This window comes from Zea mays, chromosome 10 (assembly GCF_902167145.1).
Source record: "Zea mays cultivar B73 chromosome 10, Zm-B73-REFERENCE-NAM-5.0, whole genome shotgun sequence".
NCBI classification, from domain to species: Eukaryota; Viridiplantae; Streptophyta; class Magnoliopsida; order Poales; family Poaceae; genus Zea; species Zea mays.
The window spans coordinates 19782549-19793300 of record NC_050105.1 but is presented as its reverse complement, the minus strand read 5'-3'; the positions used below and the strand labels follow the sequence as shown (position 1 = coordinate 19793300).

At 42.8% G+C, this 10752-nt stretch overlaps 1 protein-coding gene across 4 annotated transcripts; it reads left to right on the top strand.

Annotated features, from left to right (window-relative positions):
- Positions 1 to 465: 465 nt before the first annotated feature.
- Positions 466 to 9985, top strand: LOC103640926 (uncharacterized). Of its 4 annotated transcripts, XM_035963349.1 has the most exons (13): positions 560 to 736; positions 852 to 1135; positions 1999 to 2260; positions 2854 to 3165; positions 3546 to 3623; positions 3721 to 4256; positions 6709 to 7290; positions 7382 to 7536; positions 8110 to 8315; positions 8397 to 8530; positions 8610 to 8908; positions 9019 to 9122; positions 9426 to 9985. In XM_035963349.1, the coding sequence occupies exons 4-13, from the start codon at positions 2880 to 2882 to the stop codon at positions 9494 to 9496; spliced, it is 2451 nt and encodes an 816-aa protein (XP_035819242.1). In that variant the 5' UTR covers positions 560 to 736; positions 852 to 1135; positions 1999 to 2260; positions 2854 to 2879; the 3' UTR covers positions 9497 to 9985. The 4 variants fall into 4 exon arrangements, with proteins under 4 accessions (XP_020401402.1, XP_020401401.1, XP_035819242.1 ...); XM_020545812.3 differs by having other exon boundaries at positions 529 to 1135; positions 1967 to 2260; XM_035963350.1 differs by lacking the exon at positions 1999 to 2260.
- Positions 9986 to 10752: the final 767 nt, after the last annotated feature.

The following is a 10752-nucleotide window of genomic DNA, read 5'->3' as shown; positions in this document are numbered from 1 at the left end:
GTCTCTGATTTGCTGCATATGGTACTCGTGCGTTCATAAAAAATATTATGCGAAGAGTGGAGACAATCAATAAAAAATCTTGAAATATTTTTTGGTAGATAATTTATGTGGGTATTGTTGTGAGCCGTCGCAACGCACGGATAACCGCTAATAAATCGACCAGATCCTAAAACCAAAACACCGAATCAATATTTCAAAACTGAATGTCATACAAACCATATGTACCAAATAGGCGGTAAGGCTGTACACAGCAGAGCTCGGGCTTTCATGGATAGTGTAGTCGGGCGAGATGTTTGTTAGGCTTAATCTGGCCTAGGCCGGCCTATCTCATGAAAATTGGATTTATGCCATTATAAAACTTTGGATTCGCTCAAATGTAATTATGGAAACACGCTTCGCTAAGAAACCATTATCAAACGTTGTCTTATATACAAATACCATTTATGGGTTATTTGAAACCTAACATTATTTGATTATATTGGCAGCTAGTGACCTGACACTTTTGCCCCTCTTAACCACTTTTGCCCCTCTTAACCAAAAGAGCCGGCATCTCAAAACCGACGGCGCTCTCTTCTCTATCCTCTGTGTCCCCTCCACCAAAACCGACGGTGACGTCGCTCTCCTCCACCGGTGCTCGGCGCTCTCCCTCCACCAGCGGCGGTCCACCGACGCTCGGCGAGCTCCACCGGTGGGCGCTGGTCAGATCCGCTCGGCAGTCATCAACCTGGCACATCGGGTAGCTCGCGCCTCCGTTGGCAGTCCCACCGCCGCCCGGCCCTCCCCCAGCGCCCCCGGTGATCCGGATCGCACTCGCTTGCTCGGTCTAACGACCGGCTCCTGCCCCGCCGCAGCCGAAGCTCCCAGCGTCCTCCTGCAGGCCGAGCTGAAGGTTCAGCGCGCCGGTGGAGTTCGACGACGAAACTCCGTCACGTCATACCTCTCCGCCTCTCGTCTTCCAGACGTCTCCAATCGGGGTTCCCAGCGTCTCGGAGAAGAGGAGCAGCACGGCACGGCGGCTGTGGCGAGGAAGGCTCCTGTCCCATCCCAACCCAGTTAGCAGCCGCCCAAGGAGGAGGAGATCCAATCGGCGTGCGGGCGTCCGCGGTCCATCCATCGATCCAATTCCAATCTGCAGGTGAGCAGCTCGGTTAGATTCCCAATCAACAGTTCGAATCTCCTGCTCTCCCATCCTATTGAATGAAACTATGATATAGAATTAGTTTGCCTAGTTATTATCTCGAATTAATTTGTAAAGATCTCCACTTTGGTTCGATTTGATTGTTTCTTCAACTAGTGGCATATTGGTCTGCTTCTTACGTGATTCAACTAGTGGCATATTGGTTCGATATGGATATGGCCATTTGCAGTTTTTCTAGCGTTTGCTAATGAACGCCTCTAAAGGTGGCTGTTGCACTTGCAGTAGGATTACATTTTTGTGAAATCGAATGGTTGGTGATCTGTTGTTGACTGGTTAAGAGTGCTGCCAAAGTTTTAGTTTAGAGACCTGCTGCTCGGTGTTCGCCGTATCCCATCGCGTGTTAGCGTCTGCTGACTGTGTTCTGAATTTGTGTCTGTTTTGAAACTGTGTTCTGAAACCGTGCAAACTGTGTTTTAAAACTGTGCCGTAAAATAGACTGTCCTGTGAACGGCGGAGCTTAGCAGTTTTGATCTAGAGCTGAGCGGCGGCAGAGCGGGGGAGGGAGAACGGCGAACAGATTTGATAGGGGCAAAAGTGTCCGGTCACTAGCTGCCAATATAATCAAATAAGGTTAAGTTTCAAATAACCCCCTAAATGGCATTTTGTTTGTAAGACAACGTTTGATAATGGTCTCTTAGCGAAGCGTGTTCCCATAATGGCATTTGAGCGAATCCTAAGTTTCATAATGGCATAAATCCAATTTTCTCGCCTATCTCTGTTCTACTGTCTGTATCTCATATTCTCATTGCATTGCACGGAAATTCACAGCTACGTGCCCATCCGATCCTCGCTTGACACAGGGGAAATTCACGGCCTGCTGCTACAGAGCATGGCCGCTGAGCACACTGTGGTGCCCGCCGTGACAACCTGTCTCCCTCCCTCTCGCCAGATGCCTCGGACAGGCGTCTAGTTGGGGGGGGGGGGGCGGAGATCCGCGTCCAGGCGAGGTCTGCTCTGGTCACCTCTGGCGATCCTCCTCCCTCGCCCATCGCCTCCGCCGATCAATTCCCTTCGCTGGCACTCAGAGATCGGCGTCCTCCTCCCGTCTTCCCACGCTTGCGGGTATGCTTGTGCTAATCCTAGTGTAGCAGCGGTTTCTTTCTGTATAGATAGTTCCCGCAACAGTGGCAGCTTTGTATTATCTTTTCCGTGGTTCGGCTCAGCGAAATGGATGAAGACTTGATTTTTCTGATCCAGCCACTTATGATGTATAATTCGATCTTCAAGCATCACAGAAGCCAGAAGCCATTGATGCAATTGGCCATGGCTAAGCTGTAGCATAGCCTTCTTTGAATTTGACCACATGAGTTCAGTTTAATTTCAGTTCAGTTCAGGAACGACGTAACACGGATGGTGGTTTCAAAAACCATTTTCTTCTTCAGCATAAAGCACAAATTGGAAGATGAATTAGTCAACCGTGTGCTTGGTTTTGCTCTCGATGAATCCCAAATTTCGTCATTCTTCTCCATTCAGATCCTTTTGTAACCCTACTGGTGTAGTCCAATCCATGATCCAATTAGTGCCTAATGCGACTCCACTTATAATGCTGCATGAAGAATGTCCTCTGGTTATTTATTATGTGATGCTAAACTGCAAATTACCATATCAAGGTGTGGATCTGTCTGTTTACCCTTCTGCTGTTATTTGCTCTGCAGGGACTAACTCAGAGTAGTGTCGCTCAATGAATTTCCTCTACCGAACTACGCAGCCTGCAGCGCCTGAGCTGCCAAGAATTTCAGAGCAAGATCACAGGAACGCCTTACAAAAGACGACCTCGACACTGGAGGGTCTCATTGCGGACGATTCACACCACCAGCCCTCCTCTGCCCACAGCGAAGATGGAGCTGCTAATAACGGGTCTAGGGATATCAGTGGGGATTCTTCATCTGTTGATTTGAAAAGCCCAGTCCCACTGGGGACACATGCCGATGTCATGGAAGACGAAGGATGGATCACAATTCCATGCAGTTTGGTGCCTTTGACTTGCTTGTCTCTTTTTTTGTTATATATCATATAGGCATAATTACACCGATGCTTATTATTAATTAGACTTAACTGATCTTTCATCTGCCAAGTGATCACTCCTTACTCCTTATCTCCACCCTTAATCTGCATTGCATAAGGTTATACATTCATTTTTTTCTTTACTACTAACTAATTGACGAGTAGTTGTTTTCAGTGCGAAAGTGTAACCCTACCATATACCTGCTAAACACTCTAAGCCTGACCGTTTACCCGCTAAACACCCCGATAATATGTTTTCCTTTTGACATGCTACTGGTAGCTTCTTCACGCTAGTAAAACCATCTTAACATCTCTGCTAGTAACATCTACAATTTTCTTACAGAGGCACTTCCTGAAAGTTGGAACGACATATCAGAAATGGTTCAGTTGCAGGCTCTGGACCGTTCCTTCCTTTTTCCAGGTAAATGTGTTTTCCTTGTCACTTTAGTAATAGTTTCTGGTGCTATTGCATCTTAGTTATTACCTATTTTCTGGAATTGACTTAGTTTAGTTATCAGGCGAGCAGGTTCCTATACTGGCGTGCCTGTCAGCTTCTAAGCAAGATCTACAGGTTATATCCCCCTTTAGAATTGCTGCAGTAATGTCTAAGAATGGAACTTCTATGCAAAACTTTACAAATAAATCTAGCCCTGTCAGTGCAAATGGTCATGATAATGGAGCAGCTGGAGAAAGTGGCTATCAGGATGTTGAACTCAATGGTGAAGCATCTCCTTCAGGACATGATATTTTGGAGACTCAATCTCTCCTTCAGATGGAGGATCATAAGCAGCAGATCGAACATGTGTTGCGAAGATTTAGAGAATCAAATTTTTTTGTCCGGATTGCGGAATCAGTGGAACCTCTATGGTCCAAGAAAAGTGTAACTTCAACTACGATGGCAGATGAACGATCAGATAACCAGGGAAATAGTAAGAGCTCAAGGAGTAATGTTTATAATACCATTTCTGATAAAGGGGTTTTTGATGGTAACACATCTGGGGGAGTTGCTCGAGATGTTGTCAAGTGTTATTCTCTGCAAAATGGAGACATAGTGGTATGTTTTGAAGGTTTTTTTAATTACTGTGACATTGTATACTACAAGTCTACAACTTGTACTGCATGACCTCTAGCCACTGGACGTTGATGGACATCGCATAAGTAACTGCATGTTTTGTGCTCTAACCTAAGTTTAACCAAGCAGCAGGCACCTACTGGAAATTGACTCAGATCTGCTACTAAAATTCAATGTCAATTGTCAATTACCCAAGTTAATTTAGATTTTTACACTTGTCCTTTTGATTTCTTTATGCAACCATTTCTTCTAAATGGTTTTACTAAATGGTGGAAGTATAAATAGCTTCCCACTATATAAAGAACTTGACACCTAATGGTATTGTAGAGTGGAAATAGAACACTTAATCAGTTTTAGCAATTTAGCCGCACTGATGTGTCCTGGACACTTTTAAATACCACATTGTCTTCTATAAAAGAGTAAAATGCACCTAGGTCCATGAACTTTGAAAGTTCAGTTTTGGGTCCCTGAACTTTTTAAGTGGGTCACCAGAGGTCAGGGATTACATTTTCGTTTTGTAATTTCCGAAAACCATTTTGTTGACCAAAGTTTGACTTTTATATTTTCAAATTCTGAACCGAAATATACCAAAAAACGGACCGATTTTTTGTATCAAGCACCACACTGAAAACGGTAAATTTTACCGGTTTTCGATAATTACCGACCGAGGAATCCAACCCTGCAGACGTCCATACACCATTCATTTGGTGTTTATATCCGAGGTTGCACATATAGTCAGCAGCCGGCCCCTCTCCTTCCTCCCTTTCTCCTTCCCTGCGCCTGTGCCTGTGCGGCTGCGCCTGTGCCCATGCTGCTTGTGAATACCCGTTGTCGCCACCCCATGCACCACCGCTTAGGGAAGGGAGCAGGGAAGGAGGGGCCACAGTGTTGCTTGGTGGCAGAGGGAGCACCTGCGCACAAGCAATGCAAAGCGCTGCTTGGGAAAGGGAGCAGGGAAGGAGAGGCGAAGGTTGGAGAGGAGCCGTCGAGTGTGGTATGGAATGCTAAGGTGGTGACACGGCCACACGGGAGGTCAGAATAGAGAGGAAGATGGGGTAAGGATGGGCTAATTGCAATTTGCATGCCATGTTGGCTGTTGATTGTACATGACTACATGTCATGTTGGATCTAAACAAAACAACAAACAAAGGTTATGGACATCTGATGAACCACTTAAAAAGTCCAAAACTGCATTTTCAAAGTTTATGGACCTAGGTGATAAATGCAAAAGTTAATGGACCTATGATGCATTTAACTCTTCTACAAACTAATTAGAGTAAATTTCAGAAAACTACATATAGGTAGAATAAATTTTGCAAAACTACACTATTCTTGGAACCAATTTTGCCATACACATTTTTCTCATGCATCACAAAACCCACTTCTTAGAATTAATTCAAAGCAGTGTACTTTTTTCAGTTCATATTGTGGAGCTACACATTTTATTAGTATTCCATATCGTTAACTTGCATGCTCGTTTGGGCTTAAATATCAATGTATAGTTCTGTGATATGTGAAACAATATGAAATGTGCAGTTATGTAGTATGCAATAAAGTATTGTAATAGAAGTTTAGTTTGCAATTTTTATCGTTAAAAAGGTAAGTTTAGCAATATAGAATGGGAATGGGAGTGTACTTTTGATGAATTGGTTCTTATAGTTTTGTGATTGTTTTTTTAGAAACTTAGACGTTAGTTTAGTTTTCTCAAATTTATTCAATTAAAAAAAACTCGGCCGGGGAGGGAAAGACCGCCTTCCCGGTATTATATTAACAGGAGACCGAAACAATGGTTCCGGCCGAGAAAATCCCCGAATCCTAGCCCCCCATCACTAACGGGCCGACGTTAACTGTCCACTCTGCAACGGCCCAACCGGAGGGTGGCGCACAAGACATCGCAACCCGAGAGCGGATGGGGCACAAGGAGGGGATTTTTTCAACCAAGCCTGAAAATTCACCCCGAGGTGGATCGAACCCAGGACTTGGAGGTGCTACTCGGAAACGCACCACTAGGCTAGAGGTCCTTTCGGCTCAAATTTACTCAATTACTAGTAAAGTGCTCGTATGTTGCTACGGTTTCCATTTATGCTTGAGTATAGATTATAAAATATAAAGATGTGTTGAGCCAACAGTTATGGTTCGAATCCTCATTTGTGCATAATTTTAGCTTTTTACCATTTAAATATGGGGGAGCACGACGACGGTGGAAACCGGGGAACTGTGGAAATTGGTGCTATATATAATAGGGAATTAATTAATTTTTGTAAAATCTATGTGATTATTAGTTGCAGAGAAAAACATGACTTTTGGAAAAAGAACATCTATAAGACATTAATGTTGTTACTATTTGGTTATTCACCCATGTATTTTGTTGTAATTCTCGCTGATTTAAATGCATGCTGATTAAGCAATGATGTTCTCTGGTGGAAGTATGCAGGTTGTTTTGCAAGTGAATGTTAGCGTTAACAAATTGGAAGATCCTGTGCTTGAAGTCCTTCAGTTTGAGAAAAGTATATCAAACAATTGTATGCCTGGGAATCTTGTGGATGGACAATGTGACAGTAACGATGATCCATGTCAGGAGCTGCTTAGTTGGTTGCTCCCTTTAGATCGCACATTACCACCTCGTTCTTTGGCACCCCCTACTCTCAATCCAAGTGTATCACACAAGCAATCTTATTCTGCTTCTGGTTCTCAAATATTCAACTTCAGAAGTTACTCCATGCCTTCAGCCTCTTCTGTTCAGACACCAAATAATATAAGACCACCACCAATATCTGAAAGTCAAGAATTTATGCCTGAAAAACCTGCAAAAACCCCAGATATTATAAATGATGGGCAACTTTCGTTTAGAGGAGTTCCTTTAGAACCTGAACGGTATTCTGTACGTTGTGGTTTAGAAGGCGTGTATCTACCAGGGAAAAGATGGCGGAGAAAAGTTGAAATCATTCAACCAATTGAGGTTCAATCTTTTGCTGCAAAATGTACTGTGGAAAATCTTCTCTGTGTCACAGTAAAGGTGCGTGGAGTATATCAAAGCATCCATTCAGTTTTCATTGTGTGAAATAATGTTCCAAGGATAATGTTTGTATCATGAATTCCTGCTGCAGAATATTGCTCCTACTCATGCAAAAGATATAGTCGTATTCATCGATGCAATTACTATTGTATTTGAGGAGGCATCCAAAGGAGGTGCTCCTTTGTCTTTACCAATTGCTAGTATTGAGGTTGGGCATGGTCACAGCTTGCCAAACCTAGCACTCAGGTATATGCAGCTTTCTCATTGATTCTGCTCATGATCTACCTGCTATTGCAGTTTCATGTTTTCAAGAACTCAGAAATTGACATCGTATGGTGGTACAAAATTGTGGTTTGTGCAATGGTGGAGTGAACAAAGTCCATAAATATTGTTTCCATATCCAAGCTTCACTCTAGTGCTGTGTTGATAGGATCCAGAATTCTACCATGGCTGCATAAGCAATACGGGTAGGAGGCGAGCGAGAGAGATGTGAAAGATGGCCCTTAAGGCTAGGCAAGATAATTGCCTTGCTTGATTAGATTGATACATCTCTTCTCCTTATATAGAGACTTAGAGAGGCTGATTTGACCCCTAGGCAAGCAAAGGAAATCTCCTAACAAGAATCAATCATGGTCCTATTTTAATGGAAATAATGCAAAATATCTAGGAAAATCCAGGCATTTAGCCCCTAACTGCCCACATGGCCTATAGGTGATGCCAGTTGGCCGGCCTAGCGCCTATAGGTGACGCTGGTCATAACATGTGTACTAGTGTGTGACAATTGTTTAAAGTATTCTACATTATTTCTTGTCTTTCTAGGAGGGGCGAGGAACACTCTTTTATTCTCAAACCAGCAACTATGTCCTCAAGGGAACGGAAGACTAACAGTCATGCACCTCTGGCCTTATCACTCCCAACGATGACCGGTGCTACTTTAAATACTCATACACCAAAGGCTGGTGAGCCGTATGCTGATCTAAGTGACCAATATGCTGTACTGGTATCTTATCGCTGTAATTACACAGGTAAACTATTGTTAAACCAAGATATTTCTTCAAAAGAGGAATGGAGTGGATTTTTTATGATTAGCGCTTTTATCTATGTAGAATCGAAACTTTTTTTCAAGCAAGCAACAAGCTGGCGACCCTCTGCAGCCAGCGATCTTATGATCTCAGTATCATCCGAACTGTCTTTACGGAATCCTAGTCTTGGTGCTCGTGTTCCTCAACTCCCCGTGCAGGTTATTGCAGTATCTCCTCACTTATATTATGGAAATTCTCCAATTTATCACTATGATAACGATATATCATTTCCTGCAGATACTAACACTCGAAGCTACTAATATGACATCCGAAAACCTTACATTAACTGTCCTTGCTCCTGAAGCATCTGGTTCTTCTTCAGTTGTATCCTTGAACTCATCTCCAACCACCCCAAATGGTTCTTTTGATGGTGTTAATGAGTCAGCAAAAAGATCTGGGGTGGGAAAAGATGGGATTGGCTTTCGAAGATTGAATTCTGTCCTAGCTACTCCAAAAGAAGGTGATAATGGAGGAAACAGAATGAGTAATGCTTCAGGCTGTACTCATCTGTGGTTGCAAAGTGCAGTGCCCCTAGGGTATTGACCCTTACCTGTTCTCACTTACTTAAGAGTTCACTCACAACTGTGCTACATATATTCGAAAACATTGCAGAATGACATTTGGTTGTTGTGAATGTGTCTAACAGGTGTGTTCCTGCCCGCTCAAGCACCACTGTCAAACTTGAGCTGCTACCATTATCAGATGGAATTATCACACTTGATACTCTGCAAATAACCGCAAGGGAGAAAGGTAACGTTTTCATTAAAAAACAAATTTGCAAAATAAGTGCTGATTTGGCAGCTAGATGTAGATTGTTACCAACACAGCAAGTGGTAGTTTAGCAGCTTGACATAGAGTGGATACGGATTGTCAATTCTAAGGAAGAAGTTTGTTATTTGTGTCATCCTGGTTTGAAGTGATCTGGGAATATTAATACAGTGTATATAGTAGGCTACCAAATGTCTTAAATACATTCAGTGTTTTGGCTGGTTCGTATTCGTATCATCTACCTTTTATCCTTTTAAGACTTGAGAAGTGATTGTTGCCCTGCAGGCCTTGCTTACATACCGGAGCACTCCTTGGAGATACATGCCACCTCTGGTATGTCATCAGGAAGGTCATAGGATAGGAGAGCATCAAGAGGCATACTGTTCTGTATATTGGGGGCCTGGGACTCAGCCTGTACAAATGAGTTGGAAACAACCAGGCCAAGCATGTTTTTTCTCTCATTTGTATTGGATGGACATAAGGCGCTCACCTTGGAGAGAAACTACCCCCAGATTTTACCGAAGGATGGTTGCTGCCAACATGGGGAAACTACCCCAGATGAATCATTATGTATCACAATTGTGTTACAAATCCATTCATTTCATACTGAGGTCGCCGAGACACTGGTGTTCGTCTTCACAAAGGCTTATGAAATTCGTAATGTGTTGCTTAGTTTTGATGCCGTTATTGTTGTTGGTGGTGTTCATTTAATCCCACTCATGTTGCTGAGTTGTACCATATGCGGGCTCTGATCATAAATATACTGGAGAAATAGGAACATGTGTGTCCATTGGCCATTGCTCATCTTCATGATGATATATCAGTTGCTCATGAATCATTATGATCTTTGGCGTGCTTCTGTTAGATTTGTTTATCAAGTTTTGCAACTCAGCCTCTCGAGTGTGACACGCAGTATACAATCACAACGGACACAGCTGCCCAGCTGAGTGTTAAGCTTTTGATCTGAACAGTACTGGAAGCAGAATCCCAGATCATGGCCTGGATTGAACGGTAGAAGCAACAGTTAAGTTAAAAAGCGACTGGAAATAAATCATAGCCTGGATTTTACGGTAGAAGGCTAGAAGATGCAATAACTGTTAATGAAACTGGAAATGTAGTTGAGGATGCTTACAAAATTACAGGGGGAAAGAATTACGTAGGCCTTCCTATAACTGTAATATCGTTTAAAGCAATTGAATTTGGTATAGTGAGTCATTTAGTGCCTGTTTGGTTCGTGCCTAACTGTGTCACACTTTGACTAAGGTTAATCGTCCGAATTAAAGAATTAACCTTAGAAAAGTTAGGCAAAATGTGACAAATTAGACAACAAACCAAACATGCCCTTAGTTTCCAATCTTTCGGACTCTCAAAACTAGGAAGACATGTTCTCAGACTTGATCAGTCATAAAAAATCGGGTTTTCTCAAATCACATGCTGACATGTGATGTGACATACCACGCTACAGCGAACAATGAAAATTCAGGTACCCAAACGAGACAATATCAAGTTCAGACATAGAATGCTAGTTTAAGGATCTAAGTGACTCCAAGTCTCCAACGTACTCAAATGAGACAATGTCAAGTTCAGACATAGAATGCTAGTTTAAAGATCT